At 33.3% G+C, this 13,940-nt stretch overlaps 2 protein-coding genes and 1 long non-coding RNA gene across 8 annotated transcripts; 1 reads left to right on the top strand and 2 right to left on the bottom strand.

Annotated features, from left to right (window-relative positions):
• Positions 1 to 519: 519 nt before the first annotated feature.
• On the bottom strand, positions 520 to 2,322 carry LOC104224713 (uncharacterized). Of its 2 annotated transcripts, none has more exons than XR_710412.1 (2): positions 2,177 to 2,322; positions 520 to 912 (listed from the first exon to the last, which is right to left on the bottom strand). It is a non-coding gene; the product is annotated as an uncharacterized lncRNA (long non-coding RNA). The 2 variants fall into 2 exon arrangements; XR_710413.1 differs by having other exon boundaries at positions 520 to 825.
• A 3,474-nt stretch (positions 2,323 to 5,796) lies between these two features.
• On the top strand, positions 5,797 to 7,286 carry LOC104239481 (glucan endo-1,3-beta-glucosidase). The gene has a single exon (XM_009794121.2). The coding sequence runs from the start codon at positions 5,797 to 5,799 to the stop codon at positions 7,054 to 7,056; it is 1,260 nt and encodes a 419-aa protein (XP_009792423.1). The 3' UTR covers positions 7,057 to 7,286.
• Positions 6,922 to 13,323, bottom strand: LOC104239480 (uncharacterized protein At2g39910). 5 transcript variants are annotated; one of them, XM_009794116.2, is made up of 11 exons: positions 13,012 to 13,323; positions 11,788 to 11,907; positions 11,153 to 11,687; positions 10,943 to 11,029; positions 10,057 to 10,247; positions 9,386 to 9,581; positions 9,084 to 9,148; positions 8,702 to 8,803; positions 8,474 to 8,573; positions 8,279 to 8,388; positions 7,404 to 8,048 (listed from the first exon to the last, which is right to left on the bottom strand). In XM_009794116.2, exons 2-10 carry the CDS (start codon positions 11,826 to 11,828, stop codon positions 8,299 to 8,301), a joined length of 1,407 nt encoding a protein of 468 aa, XP_009792418.1. In that variant the 5' UTR covers positions 11,829 to 11,907; positions 13,012 to 13,323; the 3' UTR covers positions 7,404 to 8,048; positions 8,279 to 8,298. The 5 variants fall into 5 exon arrangements, with proteins under 5 accessions (XP_070026915.1, XP_009792418.1, XP_009792417.1 ...); XM_070170814.1 differs by lacking the exons at positions 7,404 to 8,048; positions 8,279 to 8,388 and adding an exon at positions 6,922 to 7,052; XM_009794115.2 differs by having other exon boundaries at positions 7,404 to 8,388.
• Positions 13,324 to 13,940: the final 617 nt, after the last annotated feature.

Raw genomic sequence — 13,940 nt, 5'->3', positions numbered from 1 at the left:
TTTTTATTAGCCATTTGTATTAATCAGCTTTCTCAATACATTTGCTAGAAGTTGGTCGCTTTTCCTTTTAAGTTCATGTTTATTAGAATTCAGAAACATCTCAAGAAATATCGTTTAATATTTCCTCCACTTATTTCATAAAAGCATTCACCCGATCCTGAAAAGTTAAACATAAAGTCGTTCAGAGGCACATTCAGGCTAAGTGAAAATTTTCATTTTCCAACAAATAATTGACCTTAAAGATAGCTTCAGATCATCATCAAAGTTTGAATACTTTGCCTCTATTAAGGTCACTCCTTCCACTTTGTATGAGCTGTGCTCTCTTCACTTTATCTTCTGAATTAGGGATGCTAAAATCGTCAAGCTTCTCATTCTACTTTCATATTGATTTTCTTGTTAACGAAAAGTTTCATCATAGCATCTTTATTAGTTTGTTCTGGCCATAATTAACTTGTATCATCTGTGAATCTTGATGTAGCTATTTAAGAGACACAAAAAAATTAGCAGTTTGCTAAGATAAGAATTAAAAAGACTAAATACTGGTAGACATCTCCCAAAGATAAACAACGCATTATTTTTATAAATGAAGTGAGTGATATCCCAAATAGCAATTCACCTCAACTAGTTACAAAGTAAAAAGTGCTATTCAGTGGGGAATTCATTATGTAATACCATAAAATATGCATGAAAAGAAAATATACCAGTGCTCTATAGCTATGATTAGATATAGAATGCTAAGAAAAAGGGCAATCCGGTACACAAAGCAACCCACGTTCATGTAGAATCTGGAAAAGATTGCACCATAAGGGATGAGTTGTAGACAGCCTATCGTGATGCAAACATCAGTAAAAGTTTGGGTCATTGCTTTGCCTCAGCAAAATTAACAATACTACCTATAAGATGCACGAGAAACTGGAAAAAGAAAAAGTAAAAGCAATCAACAGAAGCTTTCCACAAGAATTCATCTTTTATTTTCCTTGAATTCTGATTGTGCTATTTCTAAGAAGTGAATAACATGAGAGGACATAAATATAGGGGCAAATCATCTAAAAGAAGAACAAATGATAGTTATATATATCCTTAAACTGCTCTACTAATTTCTTGACTACAATAAAATTAGAATCGAAACTAAAGTTGTACTTGGATGACTAAACCACTGAGACTTGTTAATCACATGCCAAAATGAATAAGGTTTTACCAAAATTAACTTTCAAATACAGGCAAAAGTACTGTCACAATATATAGCTCTCATTTTTTTCTCCCTTTTTATTTATGCTCTGCCAATGCAACTCATATGTTTTTTGATTAATAAGATTCAAGGTTCTCGTCTATAAACAAAATCAAGCAAAATCTTGACCATGAAATGGCTTAGAAATATATTTGGATCTATCTTCTTATATGTAGCCGTAAAGAAAAATCCAAGATAGATCATTCATTGCATCCACCAACCATAAAGAGTCTCACTTCATTTAGATCACTTCAAGTTTCTTATTCTGGTGACTATAAGCTGCTTCTATTTTTGTTCAATCTTTTGACATGTGATCTCTTTACTATTTTGAAAATAAACAAAACAACAAGACCAAGCACGACTAAGATATACATTTGTATATCTAAGTGTAAGTTTAAACTACATAAAAAAAAAGGATCAAGATCTATTATTTAATAAGAGGTCAAATATTTCCATGAAAGAATTCTCTCATGCCATGTCATGCTTCAAAAGAAACTCGAACAAGCCTCAAAATTGGAGAAGCACTAATATGTAATCGATTACGGTCTTTAATCACTTTAGACACTCTTCTGCCTCAGCCAAACTATACTATTTACAGTAGCTACACTGCAACCAAAAATACTTAATAGAACAAAAAAGATAAACAAAGAAGCTTCTAGCTAGATGAAATTGAAAGAAAGACATAAAGATAGGAGGGAAATACAGTTCTGATAAATTTCGATTTGGTATTTTCAGAAAGCAGACCTAGAATTGTAGCATTCAACTAACAAAATGAAAACAACTATGCAGTCTAGGAAAGTCTGAAAGTAAACATCATGAAAAGAAATAGAGTAAATGCAAAAGAGAAACATAAAGAAGAAATATAAAGCAGAAGAATATTAAAGAGAGAGTTGGCAGAAGATAAAACTGGGAGAAAATTTAGGCGCGAAACATTTGAAATTAACATACCTAAAATGGCGACAACCAACCGAGAAGATAAAGGGGACTCTTTCAGTCTGAAGGAAGGAACGGTATAAAAACTTGATGAAGCATGTCGGAGAGATGAAAGAAGATGCTTCTAGAGTTACGTTTGACTGTATCCGCGAGAAACAAGGCTGCTTGACTAAGCATGCGTGACCACGTATATCAAAAATCTTTTATGATATCAACACATGATATCACCATTTTACCCTTGTATATTTGAGTAAATATCTCTTTTGTCGTTGGTCGACCTGCACTTCTCTTTTCTATATAATAGAAAAAATATGATAACTTTATTGACTATTTTAGTTAAAGCAAGAAAGTTGCCATATCTAATTGACATTATGGTTAAGTTAAGTAGCAAGTTAATAAATATCAATAGTATATGGTGCTTTATTCTATATTTGACTATTTAAGTTAAATACAAATATATATATACGGAATTTGAATTAAAAGATAATTTTGAATTTATAGATAAAGTTCTAAAATTGAATTTAAATTAAAAATAAAATTTATCTTTTTTTATCATGTTATCATACTTAATTCGGTCAATGATCATATGCAATCATGTTAGGAACTTTTGTTATTTTTTTTAATTATTTAAATACTATTTCACCTCTAGCAAAAAAAAACTACTCCATATAACTATAAAACTCTTTCACATTTAAAATCATATAAGTATAATTCTTTGAAACACTGTAGCAAGATTTGAATAAAATGAAATTCTTTTAAAATAAATGTAATATATTGGATACACATCTATGTTTATCTAAATAACAAAAAAAGAGTTTACAAAATAAAATAAAAGTTTACTTACATATATAATAAAGTAAACATACATGCTGGAGAAAGAAACATCACAAAATCAGTTAGTATTAAAAAAAAGTTGTTTCTTTTTTCTTCTTGGAGAATATTTGTTTGAAGAGTCAATTTGCATAAATGGACATCAAACAAATAACAAAACTTTGGCTATGCATTGCTTTCATTAATTTCAATTTAGGACATTCAAGAAATTGAAGGATATAAGCTGAAACCCTTTCATTTAGCTGTAGTCAAGCCAATATTGCAAGGGTATAATATTTTTTTCGTTGAAGAATATTAGTTTTGAATCATTAGATTACGTGAAAGTTTTTTTTCAAACTCAACAAGAGAGAAATTGGTTTCTAATTAATAGTTTCTATAGCGACTTTTAAGTGTAACAATAAGTATATATAAAGAAAAAATTGGTATGATGTGAAATATTTTTTTAAAATGTAAACAAATTATTTCGAAAAAACTCTTTACTTTTTTTTAATTCAAAGATAATAAAAAGATAAAATATTTTTGAACATTAGTAGTAATAGAAGTTATATCATGGATAAACTCAAAAAATCGAAATCTTATGGAATATTTACATAATATCCAGCCATATTTATTGTTTACTTTTTATAGCTAATATAAATAAATGATATACCGACAACACATGATTATACACATATTATATATGGATTATATATAAATTATATATCATTCAATATTTTAATTTAAGTGGTCGAGTGAACACCTATTTAGGCTTATTAGATAAAGCCAAAAGAAAAATATGAAATAATTTCAAGAAAAGACTAAAAATATAATTAAAATTCATATGTAGACAATTTTTATTAAAACTCATCCCTTTATAATGAAATAAATTAATTTTTTTGTAACAAAAGAAATAACGACATTAAAAATAAGATAAAAGAAAATAAATTTTGAAAAAAATGTTAGAAAAATCTAAAAACCAGAAATAAAAGATGACAATAAATTTCTTCTTATGTTTCATCTTTGTTGAGTATAAAAAATTTGAAAGTTAATCTCATCGATTTCAAATATATTTTTTTCAACTCAAATACATAGATTATAAGATAATGATATCTTAGAATATTTTTTTTAATTTACATTATGTGTCGTTTTTTAAAAATCACTATTACTAAAAAACTGATATGATTTTTGAATTTGAATTGGAATGCAATTTGAGTAGTTTACATTGAGGTTAAGCCAAGTATGGTGTCGAAAAATAAACTACTTGACAATTTTAAGACAATATATGCAATATTTTATAACAATAATCAACTAATTTAACATTTAATGATTCAAAGAACAAATTTTTTGTACATATAGGAAATTAAAAATTCAAATTCTGGGGCTAGAGATATCGATAAACTTAAAGTGGAGTCATACTGAAATAAATCCGGCCAAATAATTATTTAAATTTTTAGATAGCCGATTAAAGTGAATTTTAAATTAAAGATAATATCTTCACTTGCATCATTATAAAGATAATCATTATATATATATATATATATATATATATAAAGTTTTAAAAATAGAAATTTCAAAATAGAAATATTTTTTGAAAGATAATATCATATCAAATAAGAGTTCAAGTCGTAGTATAAGAGTTACGTCATAATCAAAGAATCGTTTATATCGTGTCAACTTTTGTGCTTTGCCATAAATATGAGCTATTATTTACTTTGTGACTATTTTTAGGTTCCAATGACACCTATGACAATAGTGCAAAAATAAAATTATCACTATGAGAATTGAGAAAATGTTAGTCTTTTTTCATGTAGTCTTTCTTAATTAATATCTGACAATTATCTATAATTATTTAGAAGGTTTAAATGTTAAGGTTGTTTACATATAATTCAAATAATCAGATATTTAACATGGTTAATGTCAAATATCAAAATAGAGTAAAAAAAAATTCACTAGCTAAAGAATTTTTTATATTTTTAAATAGCCAACTAAAATGAGTTTTGAATTAAGAATAATATTTTCAATTACATTATTATAAAAATAATTATTATTGAAAAATAATGCTTTAGAAGCTGAAATTTTAAAAAAGAAATATTTTTTAAGAGATATCAACACACCAAATAAGAGTTCAAGTAGTAGTAAAAGAGTTAAGTCTTATCCAAAGAGTCATTCATTGTCTCAACATTTGATTATTTTACCATAAATATGAGTTATTATTTTGCTTCCTGACTATTTTAAGGATCCAATGACACCGGCAAGAATGGTATAAAAAAGGAAAAATAGAAGAAATTGTTAATTTTTTCATTTAGTTAATATCCAATGATTATTTATATTTACTGAGAAAGTGCAAATTTTAAGATTATTATTTACATACAATCCAAATAACTTAAATATCTGACATGATTAGTGTTTGCGCATCCGTACGGATACTAATACTAGTTAGAATAATAGGCATAATATCACATCTGGGATTTGAACTTAGAAGCTAAAGGGGATCTTTTAGTTCCCTTTGTCACCATATTAAACTTTTCCCTCATGTCAAATAAGTTCAACCGGAACAGTTATTTGTGCCTTTTTAGACGGTTTAAAAATGTAATACAGTAATTCTTATTTACAAAACCATTTTTTCGTTAAACTGGTAAAGATGCAGGTGCACCACTTTCGACAGCTTTTCCTACAGCTTCAACCATCAAATCATTTTCTCCTCTCTCTTGTAACCGCCGGAGTACCCTGCAACGAATTGAACCAACTATTGCTAACGTGCGCTAATGCGTACCCTACGCGCCTTCTCTCTTTCCCTCCAATTCTCCACTCTTGCAATTAGCTGAATGAATAAAGTAAGCAAAAATTTCACTCCAAATCCTCACGTTTTCAAAATGCTTCCCTCCTTCAAAACTCCGCTTCTCTCTCTCTTCATTCTTTCTCTCTTACTCTCCCCTTCTGCCGCCGTACCAACCACCACTGTCGGCTTCACCTACTCCCCCGCCCCCAAATCTCCACCGCCGGAGCACGTCGTCACCGCCCTTCAGTCACTCAAAATCCCAGCCGTACGACTCCTTAATCCCAGCCCTAGTTTAATCCGAGCATTTTCTTACTCCAACATTTCTCTTCTCCTCACCGTCCCCAATTACCTCATCGGCTCCTTTGCTTCCAATCGTTCCGCCGCTACTCTCTGGGTTTACAACAATGTGCTTCCGTATCATCCTCGTGCTCGTATTTCGCTCATCTCCGTCGGTTCCGACGTCATCACTTCCCCTACTTCCGGCGGTTCCGACCCTTCGGTCGCCGTAGTCCCCGCCATGCGGAACCTGCACCGCGCACTGAACGACCTCGGAATTCGCACCGTCTCAGTTTCCACTACTTTCTCCTTCATCAACGTGATTACGACGGCGTTTCCTCCATCCTCCGCCGAGTTCCAGGAGCCGGTCAGCTCGCTAATCATCAGGCCTGTGCTTCAGTTTTTGGAGGAAACTAACTCGTCTCTCCTGGTGAATGTGTATCCGTACAATGTTTATAGACTCCACGGAGAGATTCCAGTCGGTTTCGCTCTGTTTCAGGAAGGCCCGTTCAACTTCCGTGATGACGTTGTTACGGCCGTTCGTTATCATAACCTGTTTGATATGATGGTTGATGCCGTGATTGCTGCCATGGCGGTTAGCGGTTACGAGAATGTTCCGTTAATTGTGACGGAAACAGGGTGGCCAAGCGATGGAAGCAACTATGAGCACGTGAATAATGGTGTAAGGAATGCAGAGGAGAGCCAGCTGTACGCGGAGATGTATTTACAGGGGCTGGTTTCGCATTTGAAATCTGGACTTGGAACTCCGCTCAGAAAGGAAGGAATTTCTGAGGCTTACATTTTCCAGTTGTTTGATGAAAGTGAAACGAAGCAGCAGAGCAATTTGAGTAGTGCTCAAGGTGAAATTACAGGGCAGTACTGGGGAGTGATGTACACCAACATGAGCATGAAGTACAACATCAATTTTGACAGTGCTGATCGGAACTCGAGAAAGCTTGGTGTACTTGTTCCCTCGATTCATCTTCTGTGGCTTCTTTCTATGCTTGTTCTAGCTTCATCGCTCTCCTGAATAGTAGTGGAAGAAGTCTTGCTTAGTTTCTTGATGTTAATAATAGATTACATAAGGAGGGAAACTGAACTGTAAGAAATATAATTTTCCTTCTTGAACAAAATCTATGATTCTTGCTTATATTCTGATGGGTTGTATACATATCAAGGATACTTGTATACGCCAAGATTGCAGTTGCTTCTCCTTGCATTTCAGATCTTTGTTGGTTTACTAAGGGTTTTTTTGTGATATGATTTAATGCCTTTTCAGCTTTGTCTTTCATGATAATTGGTTTACATTGAAATTGATCCCTTCATGATTACTGAAGTTGTAAGATTTTTAATTTTCACAATAGTGAACATTGTAGCCACAGTTGAAATTGCATGATAAGATAGAATATTTACTGTACATTACAGCAAAATAAGCTTAAAGTACATGAAAAATCACAATAAATACATCTCAATATGAATTACTGAATTGTGACTACATAACTAAAACTTGAAAGTATGTGCCGATAGACAACTAAACTTGAACATAGACAACTAACTATTTACATGGATGCCAATCACTTTCAATCCCTTTGTCTGATGGATAGTTGAAAAGCATAACAAGCTCATCATTGAACGACCTGTAAATGCATAGAATGGCAATTGCGACCCCCAACAGACAATTGTTTCTGCCCATTTGTGAAGTGAAAAACAATTCTCCATTTCCCTCCACTCTATGTAGGAATGAAGAGCTAACGGGGGAGTAGTAACAAGTTATGTAGAGCACGAAACTGATGCAAGAACTAAATGTATACTTCTCCAAAATGTCTCCTCAGCAACTCAAAAGGCCAAGTATGTATTCAAGTCCAGCAAGCCACTAACCATTAACAGCTCCCCGCAAGCAACATATAGACAGAATACAAAAATTCCCATCTTTATATCATTAACTGCAGAAACTTTCCGCACACCATTGTATCAAGAAGCCACAAGTATTACACGCTATCCCCAATTTATATGACTTGCGTTCTGTTTTCAATGTTCCAAAACATTTGGCGTTATCTGACTAATAAAATCATTTAAAACATCTTTTATAGTTTCAAAAGTTCAAATTGTTTAAGTTTCACCTCTTCTCATCAAACTAACATTTTAATTATCACGACTAATTAATACGTGATCAAGGCAACATCTACACTATCAAATGACTTTTCATAAGTTGGGATAGAGGGAGTATTTAAAAACCAGCCATCACATAGAACCTGAATATTGATTTAATAGATCATAGCATCATTGGCAAATTATTATGAAAAAGCAGAAGCACAGGCTCATTTTGCAGCACAAAACTGGCTAAGATAGCTGATGCTGCCACCTAACACAAGTGCAAAAAATCATCTTGAGTGTTTGATCGAGATTATGCTCGCTTTTCTCATGATAGTACAGAGGGAAAGATTTACCATTGCAAGCTGTTGTTCACTAAAGGAATGATGGAAAACTGTCAAGTCAGGATCATCCTTGTGCTTGTCCCAAGCAGCTTTGAACTGCGAGCCCTTGGATCTGGACATTGAGGAGAAAAGATATTAAGAAAATGGAGAACTCATGAAGCAGAGAAAAACTACAACAGAAGCAAATAACTCATATCACATGCAGTAGGAGAAAACAAAGGCATGGAGCATGATATTTACTGATGGATCAAAATTAGTGTCTGAAGAACAAGTTTTCTGATTTCTACACGAGCAATTTTCAGCGCTGCCTCCTTGTATAAACTAACAAGCTCATCCACCAATCTGCATCACACCAATAGGTACAATTTAAAGAAGTGCGACAAGAACATATAGGAAGGTTCTACCTTAGTATTAAAGTTAGGGATGTTAATCCATAGTCAGTAAGATGGTTTTAAGTATTGAAAAAAGAGGTCATCAGTTTAGATGCAAAACTGGAATTCAGTACGAAACAGTATATTGGATAACTTTTGGGGTACTCCATTCTTCATATTCAAAGGAGACATAAGTAATATTCAGGGTGAATCCTACTTTTCCAGTTTTCCTTGTCCATTCGTAAATTTACCTTTCAATGTGTGGCGAATTCCTTATCCATGTCAACTTTACAACTGTTTTGATCCGTTCTAGAACCTGAAATAAAAATGAAGTACCAAATTGTTGCTAGTAATGATCTCTAACACAACACATCTTGTAAAAAAAAGTTTTGAAATGCAAAAGAAGCTTAACTCTTATATATTTTTACAAGAAGTCCGTTGACACCACTAAATAAAACTTAATCAGACTACAGAAACGGAAACCACTAGAAAAGGAATTCAGAAAAATTATTCAGGATACAAAAAGGTTTAAAAGAATTTTATCACCTCTTACCAGTAGAACAGTTCTGTCATCATCCGCATGCATCCACTTGAAGAAAAGGGGAAAAAGACGCCTGAAATGAGCTAGCAGCACAAGACCAAGACAATTGAACAGTGGCTCAATATGCTGTAGCCATCCAATACAACGCTCCTTGTTTCTTGGTTGCCTTTCCAAGTGGCTCAACATCTCATTCAACATTTTTTCATACCTGTGCCACAACATAATTGAAAGGTAAGTACATACTTGAAGCATAAAATATTGGAAATGCTAATGCTCAAAGGACATGTAAAATATATCAGTACACAAAGGTACAAATACCTTTTTTTGTTTTTTGGATAAGGAAAGGTAATATTATCGAGAACAGTACCAAGAAGGTACTAGAGAACGTACAAAATATCAGGATTTACAATTTCCCATTTCGACTCGCATAGTCCCTCCATCCAAGATTTTTTTTTTGATAGGTAGAGTCTTTTATTAAACTGGAAGTACAAATTGAAGAACACATAATATGAATATACTTCTGAGTGAATCAACAGTAAAAGAAGGATAATGCTTTAGCATTTCACTGATAACACTTTCTCCGCAAATTTATGAGTAGAATACCATTCTTAATCATGATTCATGTGTACATGTTGGCAAAATCTAACCAGGATTCAATATATAACAGATAGAGGGCGCTCTACCATATGCTTCGAGGATTACTTTTCTGGGTGAAAGTAACCATAAGTACAGACATTTGAACCACACGCTCCCATATGTCATCATCGGAAGCAATATTTTGGCAACAAGCATCAAGAATTACATCTTCATAGCAACCAATCTCAGCAGCATTGACATTTTTTGCCAGATGTATTAAGCTAACCATGCCCTGTCCCTGAAGTGAGAGAACAAAAATTTGTCAACAGCCTAATGAAAACAAAAAAAGTAATATTAGGTCTGAGATGCAAATGTATGGCAGACAATTCCACTTGCCTGTAACAATTAGAAATCCCATCTTATCTTGAAGATGGATTACATCATGCTCCAAAATAAAGAAAAGACTAAGAAGGCAAGACAAAAAGAGAGAGGTTCTACCAACATTATTACAATCAGAAGGCTCTAATAGAGCATCTAAGAACAAGCTTTGGAAGAGAAACTGAATACCTGATTCAATTGATGTTCTTTTTGTTGTCATCAGTTGTTATAGGGGTCAGACATAAACCAAATCTCAGAGGCGCATAAAAGCTTAGTACTAGCTGGCTATCAATCGTTTTAAAGAGTGTATCCCTTCTAACAGTTCACAATGTATTTCACCACAAGTCCACAATGTATTTCAAGGAAAAGACAGTGATATAGGAATTCTAGAAAAGCAAAATTTCCACATAGAATATCTCATTATCCAATTATTTTACAGTATAAACAGACCACTGCAAGAATCAATCATTTACAGTAGTTACTAGAGGGTTTAACTGTTCTACAGTGATATAGGAATATTAGCTTAGTTTTAAAAAAGATCAACAAGTAGATTACCCATCTGATTGAAGCAGCAACAAATTTGTAAGACCAGCAATCATAAAAAGAAGAACCCACCTTTACTTCAGATGACCAGTGATCAAGAGCTGTTAAGGCACATGGAATCACCAAAGAGCACACTTTTCCTAGGTGAGGATAATCCACCTACAAACAATAAATCTAGAACATTATGCTTCATCCCAAAAGAATTCTAACCACAAACCAAAACAAGTTCAAAGAAATAAATATATTAATAAGTCTTCAACTACCAATTTAGGATAGACACACCTGAGAAATGAACCATCTAAACTGATAAGCTGCAACAATGGCGTATGCCACTGGAACTCTAGCGCTTGCAGCTGATATCTCATCACCATCAATTGATTTATCTATCGTGCTCTCCTTAATCTTGTCTTTTAGCAAAGGCAACAGTTGAGGCATTAACTGTATGGCCAACTTCTTCTCATTTGGCAGAGACTTCAAATCCCCATCCAGCTCGCCAATTTTCATTAACTCATTCCCACCAACTTTTCTAGCGTAAGCTATAGATAGGTCTTTGAAAGCAGAGGCTGCAGCTATAGATAGCAAATTGGGAACCCAAGAGAGCTGATTGTGAGTGGATTCTGAGGTAGAAGCCAATGCAGCACAACATAAGCTAAAATCCGCTATTTTGCTGTGTATTTCAGTTTCCGAGAGTTCTGAGTTGGAAAGCGAGTTGCTATAAGGTAGAAGGGACACTAGCATGGATTTGACAGAGATATTGGAACCCTCTGGAGGAGTATAGCATGCCTTGGAGAGTGATTCTCTTATTGGCTCTGATAATCTATTACAGTTTTTAAAGGACACAGCGGAACTTAATCAAATTATTCACACAGAACACAGGTCAAAAATGATAGAATGAAGAGAGAAAGAAATGGTCTTACAGAAGCAGGTCCTCAATGAGAACTTTGAGAGACTTTGACATCCTTCCCCTGGTTTAGATCTTCTCTCTGCTAATTGCTAGGGCTCGAATACTTTAACTAGTCCTCTGTCACCATGACAACCTGTCCATTTTTGTTTATGTAAATTTAAATTGTACCAAAATACTTTGGGGTGAGAACTATGATCACACTAAATTACTTTTACTACCAAAAACCTGCCTAGAGGCAATAATAATGAATTTTCTTTCATTTCTACTGAAAACGATATTACAAATTACTTTTTCAAACAACAGCAAAGTGAGGGAAAAAGGTGAAGTTAATGAATTATCACTTGTGGATGGAAAACAGTTGCCAAACTTGTAAAGATAATTAACATACAAAGAAAGGGAAAAGAGAGACTAATAGGTGAAGAAAGTTGCTTGTTGAGATATCATCATACTAGTAATACATAGGAAAATTGCTTGCAGTTTAAAGCTCTAAAGTTTTTTAAAGGAAAATAATTTAGTTGTTAAAACAAAAACATAACATGAAAGACTTATTTTGGAATAAGAATTAGAAGAAAAACATACTATTTAGAAGAAGCAGAAGAAGAACGAAAGAAATACACCAACAGTGAACAGCAAATGACATATGCCTACATGATCGAAGAAAATATACGTTTTGTATGAGATATTCAAGACTCCTGCTTGGGAAATTCTAAAACACAAGAATACAGAAACTATTGAAACTATCTACCTATTATTAATGAAGAAACTTCTATAGACAGCAGAATACAGAACTTTAACATCAGCCAAACAAAGAACCCACAATACGTGAATAAAGATGTATGTGGTTATTGGATTACATACCGTTATAGTTAGGGGTGCTTATCGGGTGGTTCAGATGGATATTTGCGCTCAACGGTTCGGCTTATTAGTTATCCATTTTTTTAATGTCCTAAACTTTAGCGGTTATCCGACGGTTATCTGTCACATAATGTACACAATATATATATTCCATCAACCAAATATTTGAAAAGGAGGAAACTAATTGGAATCTTATTTTGGATTGAATGATATAGCAAATCACATTCAAACTTTAAATTGATTAAGTTTCTTTTATAAGGAGGTTTAAATTAAGCTTTAGATTGATTAGCTTTCTTTTATAAGGAGGTTTAAATTAAGCTTTAGGTTCTGGTTTATAGTATCCAAGATTAAAAAACCAAACTAGAGAAGAAAAGCTAAGAACCTGTGCCCTGGTTGGCTAATGGCTGCGCATCGCTGATTATCTTTTTAATCAATAGCGAATCTTCCCTTGTTTTAGAATCAAAATACAGAGAGATATATTCTCAGGAAGTTGAGCTCAACGGAACAAAAGAAAAGGAGATTTTTCTCAATATGTCGCCTTGGTTAATCGTGGACAAAGAAACTTATCTCATACTGGAAACTGGAATGGAGATTGGAGAGCGTCTGTGGATAGTGGACTGGAGGTTGGAGGTTTGGAGCAATGGAGCTGACCCAAGGATTTAAGCTAAGGTCGAATTGGTGCTTTAGGGTTTTTTAAGATACTTTTATATACATGACGGTAGAAATGTAATTCTTAGGGGTGGTTTGGCAGTAATATGATTTATACCGGTATAAGTTATATTGTGATAAGTTATGATGAGATTGTTGTTTATTCATTGTTTTACATATTGTATTAAGAATGACAACTGCATAATTTCTAAGAAGAAGTTGTAAGTTATACCGGTGCTAATTACCTCACCTTCTATAAGGTATAAGTTATCCCGGTGTTAAAATTAATATCGGGATAACTTATACCTGGTTTGCTAACCAAATAGAGTATTAAGGTGGTATTGAATTTTTATATCACCCTTATATATTCTTATACATCATACCAAACGACCCCTAATGTGTTAACGGTTAAACCGATGAGAAAAATGAGCAAACTGCTACCCACACCAATAAACTGTTAATTTCAAACAGTTTCCAACCGTTAAGCCAATACCAATGAACCAATAAAACTATTTTGCGGTTGGATTATCGATGACAGTTCAGTTTTGAACAGCCCTAATATTTATAGTGACAGATGTATGCATTGACAGTAAAGAACCAATTGTGAAGTCATATTATAAACATTAGGAAGCAATGTCAGGATAGAATGGATCAAATTACCAG

Source organism: Nicotiana sylvestris, chromosome 3 (genome assembly GCF_000393655.2).
Source record: "Nicotiana sylvestris chromosome 3, ASM39365v2, whole genome shotgun sequence".
Taxonomy (NCBI): domain Eukaryota; kingdom Viridiplantae; phylum Streptophyta; class Magnoliopsida; order Solanales; family Solanaceae; genus Nicotiana; species Nicotiana sylvestris.
The sequence above is the reverse complement of the archived record's forward strand: the minus strand, read 5'-3'. Positions and strand labels throughout refer to the sequence as shown.